Raw genomic sequence first — 17747 nt, forward strand, 5'->3', positions numbered from 1 at the left:
ATGTATCTAGAGAGGACTAACAACAAATATCGTCTAGTGATTCTTTTGCCCTTTATTACGCGTTAACCATGAGATCTTAAATAGCTCTATGGAAGCCACGTTGAGTTTCGTCCTTTCACATTCGCATGCTGATGGATTGAATAAATCCTACTTGTGAGTACAAAATGCGCCATAATGGTTGGGAGGGCCTTAACGTCCCTGACTAGGAGTAAAGAATGGAGCTCTATTGTCTATGAGTGCTGCTATACACACGACAAATTTCGTCCGATGTCTGTACGATCCAACTTACCACACGCACGATCGGTTTGGCTTTGGGCTGGAAGTGTGACTTGGGATTGGGAAGAAAAGACCTGGTCTATGCTCCCATCAAGATAGACCCTCTCCACTGATTGACACGCGTGTAAACATATACTCCCTCCGTTCACAAATATAAGATGTTTTGAACATTTCAAAAGTGAACTAGATACACCTCATAATGAGTGAATCTACACACTAAAAGTAGACTATATACATAACAAACTAGATGAATCTTGCAAAAAGCTAAAACATCTTATATTAGTGAACGGAGGGAGTATCTCAAATAGTTGTAGGCTTTCCGGAGTAGTAAAAAATAGGTGTAGACGTACCCATTTATTTAAATTTTAAAATATGTTATTTAAAGTTTTTTAAAATGTAAAATAAATATTTGCATGTACTTGTTATCTTGATACTGTTTAAAGAAATACAAATTTTATTTTTTTCCTTTTTTTTGTGTAGGCCACATATGGTCATATTTTCACTTGAGATTTGGCATGAGTAAGTATTAATATAATATGTACCTGCAAAATTTTAATTCAATTTTTTCTGAAACTTATAATATGTAAACGAACCGTCATTGATTGGGGTTAGGGTGGCCGTCTGAGTCGCATCGAGCGGCCTCCTGTCCGTCGTCGTGGCTAGAGGGCATCGTGTCGTCGGGTTTCCGACGCGAGTCCCAAACCTCGAGCTCCTAATGGGACACTGGCCATGGAGACGATCTTACGCCCTGTGGCGTTCCATCTCGGCGTCGAACACCGCGTGGGCCGCCCACTCATCCTCTGCTTCCTGTTCTGCATCAGCCATCACTTCGTTCGCAGAGGTGGGCGGCGGCCGCTCGGCACGCGAGGCATCGCCACTAACGTGTCGCAGACTGTCGAAGCGACGCCTCGGCTCCAGTACTGGTGCGCCTGAAAAGACGCATCGAGCCTAGGTCGCTGCCAGCGGCCCGACGAAACGTCCGCCAGACGCGAGCGGACACTCGGCGCGTTCGTAGAGACACATCTGAGGCGCATACTTGTGCGAGGTTTGCATCTCCGCGCCGCTGAGCCTAGTCTTAGACCCATTTTTCGATCGCGCAAACATCCGTCGCTTGTTAGAGATGTTCTTAGTACATGTTTAGGAGCCAAGGGTATTTTTACTAGGCTCGGCAGTGGTGCGGTTTGGATCTGAACTGGACTTGTGCACTGTATGAGGTTTAGCACCATGAGAACGGAGCGTCGTACACTCATCGGACAAGAATTGTCGTGTGTGAAGCATTTTCGATTGTCTATAATGGATTGTTGCATCGGACTAGAGGTTACACGCCCAAGGGATAAGGGTAAGCAAACAAGGAAATCATCGTCCTAAACTCAGTCTGGGTTGCAAAAGGGTGGGTATGTGGGGTTATGGAGAAGGGAAATGATTGTCTTGGTTCTTATACTCGGCCTCACACCAAGAAAGTGTGAATGAGAAAGTATGCCCAGCTTAACAAAGATAATAATCTCTTCTGGGAAAAGTAACCACCTCTGCAGAGTGTATGAATTATGCATTGTCACTACCTGTTCTAGAAGAACGGTGAACACGGGAGGAAAAGAACTCCATGAAGTTTTGTTCAACCTATGAAGACGCATGAACATAGCTTTTCTCAATAAAATCATTTTTTAAAGAAATATTTACAAAAACATGCATTGGTACGAATTCCTAGTCAAAGACCGTAGTTAGTGTCTCATTTACCTTTTTTTCTTTAATTAAACTTATCGAGTATGCTTGTACTCATTCTTTTATTCTAAACCCCTTGCTAGACTGTGAGAACGATGGAGAAGACTACACCGAGAAACCCAAAGGCAGCTACGAAGTCTACTAAGAGGAATCTAATCTTTCAGGAGGAGTTGAAGACGTGGAGTACGCCATAGTCTACGGTGTTGACGAGGGTCAGACTGAGCAGTAGAGAGAGTCTCGAGTAGTCGTAGATGAGCCAAGCATTTGTTGAGCTCTAATGTTAACTAGCAATGACCGGCGCGGCGGCACGCCGCGCTATATGATGGCAAATGTTTATGGGTTGTAGTTGATTTTTTATGTTTATTTATAATTACGTGAGTTTAGCTAATGTGTCTTTTTTTGTATGGTAGCTCTATAATCGGCTAGTAGTTTTATGTGCCTAGTTGTTGGCTAATCTCTCTGCATGTTATAGAGGCAAAGGTGAGACCCGGTCTTGATTGTGTTTAATGGCGATGTTTTATTTGTTTGCATTGAGCTGTGGGCGCTGCGCCGTTGGTCTATCTTAACTTTGTAATGAATTGTTAAGCTAGAGTGTTAAACCTTTTTAGCTATAGCGGCTTACATTTCCATTCAAACAGTGACTGTTATCTCTTTTCCAAATGAAAGTATCAGAATTTCATGTGTATCTAACCAAAGAGAACAGGAGTAAGAGAAAGAAAAGAGGCTTGCTCTGCTGGGACATTAGGAGATGGATTATTGCTACCACTGAGACTCTGATATTTTGGGACAGGAGCCAAACCATAGAAGAGGAAAAAGTAAGGTTCGATTTGGCCATCTAGCATTTGACGCATGAGTTCAGGAATCATATTCAGAAAAATAATACAAATACTCATCTTACTAAAGAAATCAAGGCAAAGAGAAGTCAAACTGTACGCCTGTCTTGACCCTGCCATGATCAAACTGTTTTAGGACGTGACCATAATTTACCACGAAGGGGGGGGGGACCATATTCAATAAAACAAGTAAAATTAATTGTATTTGACGTAATAGTGTAATTTCACCAATCATTTCAGTGATGCATGTGGGAGATGCCAAGGTCAAACCTCTACGTGAAACAGTATACTTGGAACAACTACACTAAATCATAGACATCCTGAACATTTTTAGGTACACGTCAAGGGAAAATCTAATTAGCATGATGCTAATTTGCGCAGGAGTTACTCCACAAAAGCATTGAAAATCAAAGTATGCATTATATCCTCTGCCTAATATTTGACTGCCACCAAAATAATTTAACCAAAGAAGAAATACCACTGCATAAACTAATAAATAGTATCATCTCGTTCAGTATCATAATCTCTATGAACATTGTTAAATAAACCAACATGGCTACCATCTTCAGATTATAACATAATGAAACTAAATGTGTCTAAATGTGTCCAAGATCGGAAATTATGAAAAACAACTCTTCAATAAGTAATACACAAGAACAAAAAGGCATCAACGGCATTATTAGTTTAGTGTAAATAGGAGGAGCAGCAGTATATCGGAGATTGTTATCTATGATATATTTACAGGAAGTGTCTAGGAGATGATGAGCAGCACTTGTTCAACTCCAAAAATCATGGACAATAGTTTGAACCTAGCAACATCCAAGGAAGCTCAGCTGATGATGAACTCGACATGTAGGTGTCATCTCGATATTGAAGGAAAATATCTGCTTGAGGTTCCGCTGCACGTAGCTTTCATCCTCCGGTATCACGAATAGGGCCAGATTGTTTTCATCCTCCAGTTTGGGTCAAACGTGTATCATCCTAAAATAGAATAAACTCCATAAATCAAATCGGTTAGCATTTTCATGTCAAGATCACCGTAGAATATCTAAGATTAATTATTGTAGAAAATGACACAACTTGGAGAAAAACAAATCAGGATTGCCTAGGAGACAAATGGAACAATCTGCAACAAAAAAAATTGGGGAAAATGATCTACAACAATCAGGAAGAAATTTGAGGCCTTAAGAAATGGAGAATGGAAAGGGCAAGTTATATTTTTAGATAGTCTAGAAATAATCTACCTATCCTTCACAGTGATATAAATTAAACTATGGTTGGGAGATGTATATCTTGTCTTGCCAATAAAGTTAATGTATAGCAGAAATGGTTGGTTGCAAAGAAAGCAAGAAACTGGACTTGCCTATGATACGACCACGTCATGATGTGAATATTCTTCAGACACGTGCTTGCTGACAGAGCCTCCATGACCAAGCCATGAAAATGTCACAACACATCATGTTGAACCTCAGAAGCGTCGTCCTTGGACGACACCATCATTCCATGCCTCAACAACCTTTTTATTCCCTTCGCAACATTCCTTGGAGTCATTCATTGAACTCGACATTCATTGGAGTCACTCAGTTCAGTGGATAAGGATGGCGAGAGAGATTACAACAGAACAGAAAAATGCATTTTATTCTCTTCACAAGTGTACATGTATGCTGAAAAGAAAAGAGCACTCGCACTTTGTTGTCAGCTACTCACAAATGCGAATGGTAGTAATTGCACTACGATGGGCTCAACAATCACAGTTAACTTACAGATCCCAGTGAATAATACTCCTATTCAAGATTCAACTTAAACACCAAAAACAATAATTAAACTAACAGTGATGGATATTTCGGTAAGCAATAGTAAGAGTATAGTACTCCCTCCGGTTCATATTAATTGACTCTAATATGGATGTATCTAGAACTAAAATGTGTCTAGATACATCCATATTGAAGTCAATTAATATGAATCGGAGGGAGTAATTAAATTAAGTTACCAGGATGAAGTTTTAGCAACAATAGTTGCACTACTGAATTCATTTATTAGTGCATGAAAATGGGGAGAAACTAACACATGAGTGTGTGTTGGCTTCACACCACTCCTACAGCAACCAAGCGTACGGAAATGCAATAAACATGGCATGTTGCAGAGGCTGTGGCTCCGTACCCCTTTCAAAAATAAATAAATAAACATGGCCTGCTTGCTTTATTTATTTAAAATCCAGAGGAGAAACCCTGTTGCAAAAAATGAAGATTGTATTTATATTATATAATCAACATGAAACAATTTGAAGATAGAATAGGGTATTAAAGTTTTATTGCTCCAGCCTTGTTTCATTTTCACTACTATATTTAAGGCAGAATTTGATGTAACATTGCGACAGACTCTTTTTTTTTCGAATTTACCAAACAGGTGAATATTTAGTACTCAAAATACAAAAATATTTTAAGGTTTAATTACCTTCAGACTTTTTCAAATTTTTAACTTTCTGATTTCACCGACACATGAAACATAGTGAATTTCATTTACTTACGGGGAAGAATCTCTATTATCATGGTTGATGCTAATTTGCGCAGGAGTTACTCCATGGGTACCAAGGATCTTCAAAATTTGACAAATCATTTCTTCTTCCTGGCGACAATAGATTTCAACAACTTTGAGATGCTTCGACGCCAGGAAATGCTCCTTCAGGTTGTAACTTTCACCCATTTCAATGTCAGAGGCCTGTGACAAACATAAGAGTTACTCAAATGAATCAGATGTGCATGGCACTTATATGATAATGAAAATTAGCAAATAATTTGGTAAATCTTATGCAGGCATAGTAAGATGATTGACACTAACACATTGTCTGAGCATCTGAAGCATGTTTGAAAATGAAAATGTTAACAGCAGACTTTTAATCTTCAATTTTGAACTAATTATGTATTTCAGGAGAACTGTCTATTGAGAATTTAGCAAGCTCATGTGGTAGGAATAATCCAACATAAAGCGGGAACAAAGCAAAAAAGACATGTTGGTTAGATGAATTCCACAACATTGGTAGTTATCGAAGGACAACCACTCTGATCTCAACTTTTCCCAGTGAATTATCAAATTGTTCTTACCTAAAATCGCCTATTCTTAACGCACAGAAAATCAGAATAAGAAGTTGAGTGTATTATCTATATTGTAGTTAAGAATCGAATAGCAGCATAATCCAGAAACAAAGGAACTATCTACCTTCAGTTAGTAACCAAGTAGAAGTATAATTGAAAAAAAATAGGCATGGTATAGGGTATATATACCTGACTGTACTTACAATCACCGACTCAATGGTATTCATGGAGGTAAGCGAAACTTAGACCTTGACTCACATTTCCTAGCTTCAACAATGAAAAAACAGAAATATTAGAGAATGCTGCAGCCTGTTACCTAAAATAACACCCACGATTCCAACTCAAGTCCTATCAGGACATGGAAATAAAGAGGTAACCTGCATCTATATTTACACCATTAAATAAATTGTGGCCCTTATTAACATTAAGCTAGCTCCGTGTATCCTCGGTTATGCAGGAAAAAATATATCAAGAAAGAATCCTACTTAAATAGCATAATAATAAATCAATCTCCACAACTTCATCCTAATACATACTAAGAAGCGTTTCAAATCAAGAAAGCAGTTCCAAAATAACATGGCAGAAAAATTCTAGGGAAAAAAGGGAAACTTAAAATATTTAATGATTGGTTGCCCTTCTCTGGTTCTTAACTGTGGACCATCAGCTTGTGCCCAAAATTAAAAATATAAGAAAGGTACTTACTCTATATATAATACACACAGATGCCAACCATTTCCAAAGTGCATCTGTTGTTCAGATCAAAGTAAGCCATGTCCTGCAAACAACAACATACCAGCACTTAATGTGACATCCTCTTGATCATAAAAAACACTGAAGATCAATATATGCATCACATTTTCTTATTTTTTCGGAACGGAATGCATCACATCTTTTGCTCAATATTTGATCGGCATCAAGATCAATTAATCAAAGGAAGCATGTCATGGCGTAAACTAATACACAAAAAGAAAACTTTCATTACCATAATTCTGAGAGTATTGTTAATGGGAATGTGCATAAATAGCCGCACTTCTCAGATCCAGGAAACTGGAAATTACACAAATGTTGTCTAGTCTAGAACCTGAATAGAGTATGTATATCTCGTGCACATCAATCAGCTCTTACGACCATTGTATGTAATTAACTAAGTCAGGTTAATTGTTAATCTCTCCCAGTATCGAATTGAAAACCAAAAACTGCAATGCTCAAATAAGTAGTAGTGGTAGCAGCAGCACAACACATATATGTGCATTCGATATCAGTTCAAATAATTAATGTAAACTATGGGAAAATTGAGTAACATTGCCTGTAGTACGAAATGAAGAACACATCATTGCTGGGAGGGGACATGGTAGGGAACCTTGCTCGTTCCAATCCATGTTGTCGCCATCGAGCATCGGCAAGATGGCAAGCAGGTAGAGCACTGCCGCATTACTCTTTTCCACCAACGGCCATTGCTCCACCTGCAGCCTTGTCGCTGCTACTGCTGCAGGCTTCCTCTGATGCCATGGCCCTTCACTACACTACAGACCAACCAGCCTGGTCGGGGTCCGCCGTCGTCCAGAGTCCACACTACAAACCAACCAGCCAGGTCGGGGTTCCGCCGTCGTCGGGAACGGCCTGGCCGGCGGTGGGAAGAAGGCTGGCGCGGAGCACGGAGAGTTGCGGTCGTGGGGAACGGGATGAGGTTCGTAGCTGCGTTAGGATAAGGCGTGGTGAGCTCCCCTGGGGCTTCTCCCTGTCTCATACCACAGCGTGAACCTGCAGGGGAGGACGGACCATGTCCAAAAACCAGATCGCGGACTGCCCTCTCAGTTCATCGCCCATATGCCCCGCTGCTCTAGCTAGCTGCTCCCTGATGTCCCGCGCGGCCCCGGATCCTGCTACCATCCTCGCGTCGCTCAATCCCATCCAGGAGCAAGCTCCGTGGTCGGGGTCCTCCGTCCAAGTGAGGGGCTGCGGCGACCCAGGCCACGGCCGGCGGCCACAGGTAGTCGGATAGGGAGAGCTAGCAGGAAGAAGACCAGGCCAGGGGATACCTGGGGTAGGTTTCGCGGAGGTACCCGTCGGCAGCCTCGCTTCGTGGAGGCACGGAGCGAACAGCGAGCAGGAGAGGCGTGCTTGTGAGGTTAGTGGCGGCGCATTGGAGAAGCTCCCTGCTGTTACGGCGCTCGGGGAGATCCACACCGGCAAGTGGGAGAACAGGGGGAGGCGAGGCCGTTCTCGGGAAGAAGCATAGGGCGGCAGCCGGTTCCGGTGAGGAGATGGGGGCGCGGGTCGGTGGTGGTGGGGGGAGAGAGAGGAGGCAGCGAGAAAGAAGAGAAGACCGTGGCGGAGAAATCCAGACAAAAACACATGTGACCTGACAACCTATCAGTGGGGCCACTGACGTTCAGCGCCGCTTTGATTGACCGCTTGGCTTCTCATTATTATAGTCACACAATCGCTAGCTACGGCCACCCCAGAGAAACACTCACCACTCAGTATCGCTTTAATTCTGAAGAAGCCCCAAAATTATGAGAAAAATCAAACTTGTTAAGCTTTAATATAGTAGTTATTAGTTTGGTATTTGCGCTTGGTTTGTAAGTTGTTTAGAGTCTAAGTTGAGTCTGAGAGGTATCCTCACTAGCTCGACGAGGATATCAAAGTCTTTGTGCGCTTTTGATTTGTAATAATAAGTGTTTGATATTTGGACCCACAATGTTTTTGTTGGATCCAATAGTACTTTCATAAGAGCTATGTCAACGACTTACGTACTATAAATGCGGTGGTATGTTGGGTCACCGCATCCGCCGTATCATACTCCGCCTCCACCATGTCCTTCTCATCGAACTCACCGTACTCCTCGGAGTCATAGTTCGAAGGAGGGAAGGGGGTCGGGCTACGTCACATATTTGACCGACAGTGTGCGCTCGGCTGATGGCATGCGGCCTCCGTGTCAGAAACCGTGGCCACCATTAGAGCATCTCCACTGGTAGCCCCCAAATAGGCACCGGCAGGGGCACCGACACCTCCGTTTGGGGTACGCCGGCACAACATCCTCCATTTGGGGGAGCTGCTCCCACACCGGCACCCCCAAACAGGCGGCCCCGATAGATAATTTGAATTTGAAATCTCAAACACAACCATAAAAATTCGAATAAGTCTACGGATATGAAGTTTGGGCCAACACACGGCCACCAAATACGAATAGGTTTTGGTATAAGAAGTTTGGGCCAGCACACGACCACCAGATCACCGTTTCCGGCGCAAAAAAGGGCTTTCCAAGCCAGATGATCACATGAAGGAGGTCACGGGCGGCGCAACCTCGACGACTTCCTCATCGGCGGCCGGCGGCAGCTCCGTCGCTGCAATAGGATCCACGGTCGCCGGGGGAGGCATGACCGTCGACGGTGCCGGGGGAGACATGAACGCGGACGGTTCCGGGGTAGACATGAACGCGGACGATGCCGAGGGAGACATGAACGCGGACGGTGCTGGGGGAGACGCCGACGCAGCTCGCGCCGCCATCACCTCTTGGCCGATGCGCTCGCGGTACATCTCGTGCCACGCCCGCGCCAAGGGGTCCATCTTCTCCATGTCGGCCATCAAGATCGTCGATTCTTGAGACATTTTGGCCAACGATAACTGCGTCTCTTCATTGGTGGCCTTCGTGGCAGCGGCGTGAGCTTCCATCTTCGCCGCCTCCACCCTTTCCCTCTCCAACTCGATCTTGGCTTCTTGCTTGTCGAGGATGACCTTCCACACGAAGGCGGCTCTATCGACAGCTTCCTTGCTCTCCACCGAGAATGAGGTGATCATCTTCTCGATGGAGGCGTCCATGGCTGCCAATACCGGCGCCGCATTCCTGTCGGCCTTGGCCTTCTTGTTGTCAATGGGGCGCCCGGTGGAGGCGCCGGCTAGATCGATCGGCCCATCTTCCCTGTCCTTCAAGACAGTGTGGAGGAGGTCGTCCCATTTCTTGCAACCTTGGAACTTGTTGTAGCAATGCATAAACGGGAAGTTTTTGTCCTCGTGTTGGTGCTTGTACATATTGAGGGCTTGGAGCATCTAACAATATATGATGCAAAACAATGAAAAACAAGTTGGATCATCAATTAATATGCAACAACATTGATCATCAATTCATATGCAACAACATTAATCATCAATCCATATGCAACAACACTGATAGGCGTAGATCATACCCAATCCACCATCATCTTGCCGCTCTCCTTCCGTGCCTTGATCTTCTCATAGTAGTCGTGGAACTTGCTACACGCCGCCTTGATCAAGTTCCAACGGTGAGAGAGGGCGCCCTCGTTCCGGTTCATCTCTATGGTGGCGTAATCACCATAGTTCTTCTTCTCGTTGAAACAATCGAGGATGCGCTTGTAATACTTGCCCTCGGTTTGGTTTGCGTCGGTGATAGGGCAAAAGCTCACTTGCTTCCACGCCTCGATGAGGCATTCATCCTCCAAGGACCTCCACGTCAGACCACGAGTGTCGGCGGAACGCCTGCGCGTCCTCCTCACGCTCGCGCCGGTCTCGGCGTCGATCAGCTCCTCCTGGACTTCCTCCTCACCTTCGTCCTCGTCGGTCTCTTCTTCGTAGTCGTCGATCGGGGGTTCGTAGGCATGGCCGCGTATGATGCCGTTCAGGATCTCCTCCTCGCCGGCAAACTACGCATAAAGTTACACACTTTCAGTCGTCACCGGTGTCTACGATGCACACAACACATAGAAAGAAAGGAAACGAACCTCGTCCTGGCCCATGGACACGCCGGACCCGCTGCCGAACACCTGCTGGGTGCGCCTGCCGTCGTCGGGGAAGAGATCGTGGGGAAGGCCGGTGCTATCCGTCACGTGGCCCTGGGTGCGCGCAGGTCAGGCGAATCGTTCAGGTCGGGGAAGCGGAAGGCGCCGCTGCCCCGAGCCGTTGAATCCGGCGAGAACGGGGCGTTGTTGTCGACGGTCATGTCGCTGTCCCCGAACTCAGGGGAGTAGCGGGTGCGGTTGTCCATCTGCGACAGCCGCATCTGCGAGATCGACGGCGCGTCCACGGTGTACCCCGCGTAGTAACCCGGCGACGATGGGGAGCTCGAGATGATGTTCTGGCCGCCGCCCAAGCTCAGGCACGCTTCCGCAGAGGCCGCCGCTTTCGCTGCGTCGAGGGCGGCGATGCGGCGCCTCCTGCGATCGGCCGTGATGAAGGCGCGACGTTCCATCTCCATCTCTCAGGCCTCCTGTGACATGGACGCCGGCTTCTCCTTCGGCACGACGGTGCGCGTCTTCGGCGGCGCCTTCGTCGGCGCCTTCGCTGCCTTCACCGGAGCCTTTTTCTTTGGTGGCATGGCGCGGCGGCGAGGGTTTTTCGGGTTGGAGGCTGGATGGGAGATGGAGCGGCTGGCGGGAAAAATGATCGGCGGAGGGGACGGGGTTTTGGGGGAGAAGATGTATATCTTGTTGTTGTGTGGCTGACATGCGGCTCCCACACCCAAAATTTTCAGCCTCGCGCGGCGCCGGCGCGCCCGATTCGCGTCATTGGCGAAGGGGCTGGCACGGAATTACCGGCGCTTCTATTGGGTTCCAAAAATCGCCGACGCCGCTTGTGGCGCGCCGGTGCGAGCCCATTTTCGCCCCCGACCCCAAAAAAACTATCGGGGCCGCCGGTAGAGATGCTCTTATGAAAAGATGACAGCATGTGGTTGTGTCTGTGAAAGACGTGGCCCTCTAAGAGGTTGGTAAGTGGGGAAAACCGGTAAAGACACAATCTCTTTGGAAGTACCTCACACACATGTGTAGGTAAAAAAAACAGGGTTCCCAGACGAAACAGAGGAGGCACTGATGAAAATCACAGAGATCTTTGGGCAGGCAAACCCAAGAGCTCGGGTCGAAAGCTGCCCGTCCATGCGCCCTCGTCGTCGTAGCTGCATGTCTAGCTAGCAGCCATTATCAGCCCTCAGCACGAGCAGCGATAGCCTGCACTGCTCAGCTCTGCACTGCATGCTTGCCTGCGTTGCGTTGCATGCATGTCCTGGATTCTTGCTAGTGGTTCAATTATTTTCCCGTCGAATCCAACCAAAAGTGTTGCCAGGAACTGTGCTCTGTTTGCCATGTGAAGGTACGTTGTTTTCTCTAGCCCGTTAGGCCAGTTTGGCGCCCGTGCTCGTGAACCGCGATCGGCCGGCAACACCGTAATGTGCGTACGTCCGAACTGACGAGATGGCTAGATCCATGATGTGGTTGTTTTCTCTCTCAAAATCTCATGTTGGTCGGTTACTTTCAGTCATTTCCTTAACACAATCATGCAGATCACATGGCACGAATTATTCTGCAGCTACAAGAGCATGCCATTTGATATCCTCTCAAGTTTATTATGGATATGGTTGTTAACTTACCCAAGCATGCAAAAACAAATCATGGATCAGTCATGGTTTTCTTTTCCTCTCGATATTGCTGACATTTTACAATCTCTAACTGATTTTTTCCACCGAGAGGTTTCAGTGCGCTGGTTGCGGCATATCCAATTTCCCAATTCTGAATGTCCACGGAGAAGAATGGGGATGAATGCCTTTTTTTTGAAGGAATGGGGATGAATGACTTTGTTGCCATGGATTGAGCTGGATGCCACAACAAGAGCACTGAAACCTCCCACTAAACTAGAAAACACCATCCATTAACAGCAGGGTCAGCATTCAGAGCCCATCCGGAGACCTTTGAAAGTTTGAATGTCAATCAAGTTAGGCACCGCACTGCAAAACAGAGTGCTATGCTACCCACACAAATCAGGGCAACCAATAGGCAAACTTGCTTGCAATGTGAGCTGCACCTGCCTTCACAAAATGCAACATTCACTCTCTCACTGAGCTCTTAACCTTTTTAATAGCACCCTTCTCCACTTTCCCTGGTGACTAGCTTAGCTAGTGTGCCACCAAACTCTGCACACACAAAAGTGGGCATCTTTCTTTGCACAGCTTCCAATAGCTAACACTTGATTAGCCACTTTCTTCAGAATAGAAAACACACATGCTGATGCTAGTAGCCTGGTACTGGTGCTAACCAGGATCACATGCACACAACTTAAGTTATTGAGTTTTCAACTCGGCAAGGAGGTCACACAGAGAGTTGGTGACATAGGAGGAACAAAATAATTTGACAGACATGTGGCACAAACCCAACCAGGCCTGTTTCTCTTCAGAAACTTGACCACACACACTCCTCCCTAGAACAAAGACCAACATCTCTCTGAGGTGGAGAACAAACTCACGTGTCAAACACTTGCCTTACCTAGAAGTTAATGAACTGGTGGCAAAACTTAAAACCAAAACAAAAAACCAAGAAGAAAAAATGAAAAAGAAAAATGGAAAGAAAGGAGAGGTGTAGACTAATTTACTGGATCATACAGAGGTGTCAAGGGGGTTAGGGCTTGGATAGCAGCAGCGGTTATTTTCTTGCTATGGACAGTTGGGGTTCTTCCCAGGGCCCCCATAGTAGAAGTAGGTGCCCCAGTCACCATTGTTACCGTTCTGCACATCGTAGCAATTTGATTGCTCAGTGTATGACCCAATTCCCCTTGGTGCCTTGAGATTGTTGGTCGAGTCCACCACTTGGATGTTCTTGAAGTAGCTCGACTTGCCGAAACCTTCTTCCGGGAAGTGGCCGCTGCCCATCTGGGTGGAGGTGTGGCTGCCGTCGGGCTCCGTGTTCACCACCTCGCCGCCCCACTCGATCATGGAGGCGCTGTCCGCCAAGTAGGAGAAGAGGAAGGAGGGCCAGTAACCCAAGACGTAGTCATTGCCAAATTGCAGCCACCAATTGCCCTCCTTTGGGTCCTGCAATTAAACCGACGCATACGATGATAATCAGGGAATATAGGTAGGTGCCTTTTATTGCTATCATGCACGAGCAAAATAAAGCTAAGTGCTCATTATAGTGCACTACTACGAAAAGGTAGTGCCCTTTTTATGAAAAAACTCTGGAACTATTTTTATGTTCAGTCTTATGAAAATGTTCTGTGAATAAGACCGTGTTGCTTATGCAAGTGGCAAATGACGACATAACGGCACATGGCAAATTGATCATGCCAATGGGAAGTGCAGGTGAAGACATATTTCAAAATTTTGATTGCGGAGATGATAAGATTTTATAACAGGAGAAGCATGAAAACAAGGCGAATATTCTTGTTTTTGTAAGAGTAAACTAGTGTCAATTGTTTGTTAGCAGGCATAAATCCAGTGCGTGTGTGTGTGTTGAGGACAACTGTGAGAGTGCCCACTGTCCACAAAAAGCCAAAGCCACGGTTGTTGTAGCCTTGACATAAGCCTTGAGAAAGAACAAGAAACAGGTGGGCATGCTATATAGATTCTCTGGCCCCATTTACGAATACAATGAGCATGTGAAGGGCTCTTGTATTTTACCTTCCAGACCAAAATATTGATATCATATTGGGAGCCACCATAGTTGGAAATAGGGAAGATGCTGGCGCCCATGGCTATCTGGTTGTTTGTCTGTATGAATCCAGAGCAGAGCAGGTTGTAGCACCCTGTTGCTTGATACGCATCGCTCTACAGTATTCAGCAGCAATACAAAAGTCAGTACTCAGTAGTATTCAGTACCAACAGACAATTCCAAAAGATAGGTATGTAGATCTAGACAAAGGAGCTGAAAACAATTATCATGGAGATTGAAAGGAATGTGATGTTTATCTTACCGTCCAGTAGGTAAAGAGTCTAGTGTTGTTGTCTCCATACAAGTCTGGGCTGACCTGAAATTATGTAGAGAGCACAGGAATTAAGCCACAAGGCACAACTTAGTCCAGCATCAAAGCATCCTTAGCTCCTAAAAACAGTATCTAGTACAGCTCACGAATGTAGAAATGTCAGAGAATTTAGTGTAGCTACTACCAAAATGTAAGTGTCCTTTGAGCAGTGCGCATACAATTATTGCAACACAGAAGAAATTATTTAACGCATGCAGTGAGGAAATGCTCTCTCATAATTGATAGCGTGGAATCAGAAGAAGAACAAATTTGGAAGCTGCAGCACAACATTTAATAGAACTTTTTGACTAGTTGGTTTTCGACATCTCATGTTTCAGCTCTCACCTGCCATCCTGCTTCAATGCTGTTGAGGTCCTGCCCAAAAGAGCCTCCCAAGATCCAAAGCTGGGAAAGGCTGAACTCATTGCCCTGCTGAATGCTTGGCTTCCACACATTGATGGTGGCCTTGGCTCCATAGTACTTATCCCCCTCCACATATGCTATGGCATGCTGAGATAGAACCAGTTTAGCAATGACAAATTAATTAATGAACATTTAAGCAGAGACCAAGCTAGTACAAAAATGAAGTGTCAAGATGATTCTTGAATGGAGGAAGCATCCCATTCTATTCTACCTGGTGGCCACTCTCATTGAGCATGTCAGGCTCAACAGACGATGGGTTTGGGGTGCTCTTGTGCATCTTCTTGCCATACCTCTTGATGGAGCTGGCCCTGAGGACATCCTCCTTCTTGGTCCTCCTGATTGGTATGGTGTTCTCTTGACACATGCCATTCTGGTGCCACATTTGGGTGATTTTCTGCTTGTCCTTGTGGGATGATGCAACCTTGGACTCATCATACAGGCCTTCTGGGTGGTAAGCAGGCCTTGTCTGAAAAAGAAAAAAAAAGCGTTGGCGGTGCACCGTTGAGTGTTAGTATCATAATAATGTCCGTGGGGGAGAAGCTGTAAAAAGGGGCAGCGGTGCTGGAGAGAGCGTAACCTGGATGGTGTGATCCTTGAGGAAAGGGTGGTCGAACGCAGGCTGGCTGGAGATGGGCACACAGTCTATGACGTCTCCATCCGGGCTCTGTTGAATTCTCAGAATCAGTCTTTGCAACAATAAAATAAAACAGTGTGCTGAATTCAGGAGAAATGACACAGATTAGAAAATACAGCATTGGTTTCAGAGCAGAAGCCAAACTGCGGACAACGAAAACGTAAAGGCGAAATTCCATATCTGAGCAATGAAGCTCGAGAGGATTCGGAGCATTCATGTCAAAGATTTTTTTCTGGAATTTCTACGCACCAAAGGAGCTAGTAGAAGAAGAACGGAACGATGATTGCTTTGTCTTTGAAGACACCATAAAAATCAGAATATACTGGTTCAGAAAACGATAGCCCAGTTCTCCTCCAAAGAAAGGAAAGCAACCAAAAGCACGCATCTTTTTTTCTCCTCCAAAGTCCAACGAAACCAAGAAGCACGGACACCCATAAATTTTCCCCCGAAAGCGAGTCTTTTCGTCCAGCTACGAGAGAACAATCAAAATACATGGCCCATGGTCCATGAGCGACAAAGAGTCAATCAACGCTTCCAAAGCAGGCAAATCGTCTAGTATCTCGCAAACGGCAATGGGAGAGCGCATGCATGGATGGAAGCCATTAAACGGAGTAACGGACTCGTTTCCTGTTCGGTTCCGTATCTGCCAGGAGTAAATGTACGCGCGCGCCGGCACCGCTCCCTCTTCCTCCCCTTGGATGGATTCAGTTTGGTGCAAGCGGAGCAAGCAAGAGGAAATCTTTGACGAGAGCTGTAGGGAACAGGAGACGCGCGGCAACGCAGCAGATTGATAAACGCGAGGCGTCGCCGCGCTAGCTAAGCTGGGGGAGGAGGGAGACGAGACGGGCGTGGATGGATGGATGTACCTCAATGCTGGCGACCGGCGGCTTGTTGAGCCGCCTGAGGTGGTACTCCACGTGCCGCTGCCGCAGCAGCTGCCTCCGCTGCGGCGTCGCCTTGCCGCCCGCCGCCGCCGCTCCCTCGGCGCAGCAGGCCGAGAAGAGGAGAGCCGCCACCGCAACAGCGAATAGCACGGCGAGGCACCGGCGGGAGGACGCGCGAGCCATGGGCAGTCACGGACCGAGCGAGCTGAAGCGCGCACAGTGGAACTCGCGCGTGCTCTGCTGTGGCCGACGAGAGCTAGGGGACACGCACGGGGTGGATGGAGGGAGGAGGAGATGGCGCACTTAAAAATCCTTCCGTTGGTGTCGTTTTTGCTTCGGCCGCCGTGCCCGCTATGGCGCTGCGTACGCCGTATGGAGGTAGGGGGAGAGAGGGAGGAGGAGGAGACAGGGCGTCTCGTGGTGGTCGTGTTTAAAGCTGGCTGGGAGAGAGAGGAGATGGGACGGCGGGGGTCCGGCTCGGGTACGTCGGGCTCTGGAAGGAAGACGTCTGCGTCGTTCGCGTGGTCTCTTCAGCCGGGTTCGGCAGGGCCGGTCTCTCTCGCACGGTCGTGACTGCCCGTGCGTGCACGACGGGCTTTGGTTGACAGATTTTGCTTCAAGAAACGCTCGCTCGTTTGTTCGTTCGTTCGTGCACATAGACGTACTGCTGCTGATTGGTGGGTGGAGTTTTGCATGTACTCCGTGCGTGCGTGGGTACCCAACTGGTTTCTAGTTGAATGGTTAGTGGTTAGAAGAAGAATAATGGTGCGTGGGTACCACCATGGTTTAAACTTTTAATTTCACGCTCTGATATCTTATAAAGATATAATAATATTTTTTTAATGGAGGATGACGTTTTGTTTTATCGATAGTGAGCAACTCTGGTAACTTCATCAATCTAAAGATTCATTGAATTATTTTTTTAGACTCGGTTTCTCGAATGTGCTAATGGAGTTTTTTTTTTCTAGGTATCGTGGATTTTTCAGATTCAAATTGTAGATGATATATGTGAATCTAGATAAATCCATGACATATATGTTCGAACAGGGAGTGGTATTGGATTGCAATTGAACCTTACTTTCCTAATTTTTATGGGTTTGCATCTTCCATGGCCCGACACAAATGCGGTCCGTTTGTGTTCGTGATG

The 17747-nt window shown here is 46.2% G+C and overlaps 1 protein-coding gene and 1 long non-coding RNA gene across 4 annotated transcripts; both read right to left on the reverse strand.

Moving 5' to 3' along the window:
• Positions 1 to 3317: 3317 nt before the first annotated feature.
• LOC127332957 (uncharacterized) lies at positions 3318 to 8276 on the reverse strand. 3 transcript variants are annotated; one of them, XR_007870821.2, is made up of 6 exons: positions 7281 to 8276; positions 6623 to 6695; positions 6110 to 6187; positions 5283 to 5546; positions 4192 to 5056; positions 3318 to 3809 (listed from the first exon to the last, which is right to left on the reverse strand). It is a non-coding gene; the product is annotated as an uncharacterized lncRNA (long non-coding RNA). The 3 variants fall into 3 exon arrangements; XR_007870822.2 differs by having other exon boundaries at positions 5356 to 5546; positions 7960 to 8275; XR_007870820.2 differs by having other exon boundaries at positions 5356 to 5546; positions 7281 to 8275.
• A 4695-nt stretch (positions 8277 to 12971) lies between these two features.
• LOC127332958 (protein neprosin) lies at positions 12972 to 16998 on the reverse strand. Its single transcript, XM_051359271.2, has 7 exons — positions 16583 to 16998; positions 15660 to 15746; positions 15294 to 15548; positions 15005 to 15169; positions 14612 to 14665; positions 14319 to 14465; positions 12972 to 13733 (listed from the first exon to the last, which is right to left on the reverse strand). Exons 1-7 carry the CDS (start codon positions 16781 to 16783, stop codon positions 13356 to 13358), a joined length of 1287 nt encoding a protein of 428 aa, XP_051215231.1. The 5' UTR covers positions 16784 to 16998; the 3' UTR covers positions 12972 to 13355.
• Positions 16999 to 17747: the final 749 nt, after the last annotated feature.

The sequence above is a fragment of the Lolium perenne genome, chromosome 2, assembly GCF_019359855.2.
Source record: "Lolium perenne isolate Kyuss_39 chromosome 2, Kyuss_2.0, whole genome shotgun sequence".
NCBI lineage: Eukaryota > Viridiplantae > Streptophyta > Magnoliopsida > Poales > Poaceae > Lolium > Lolium perenne.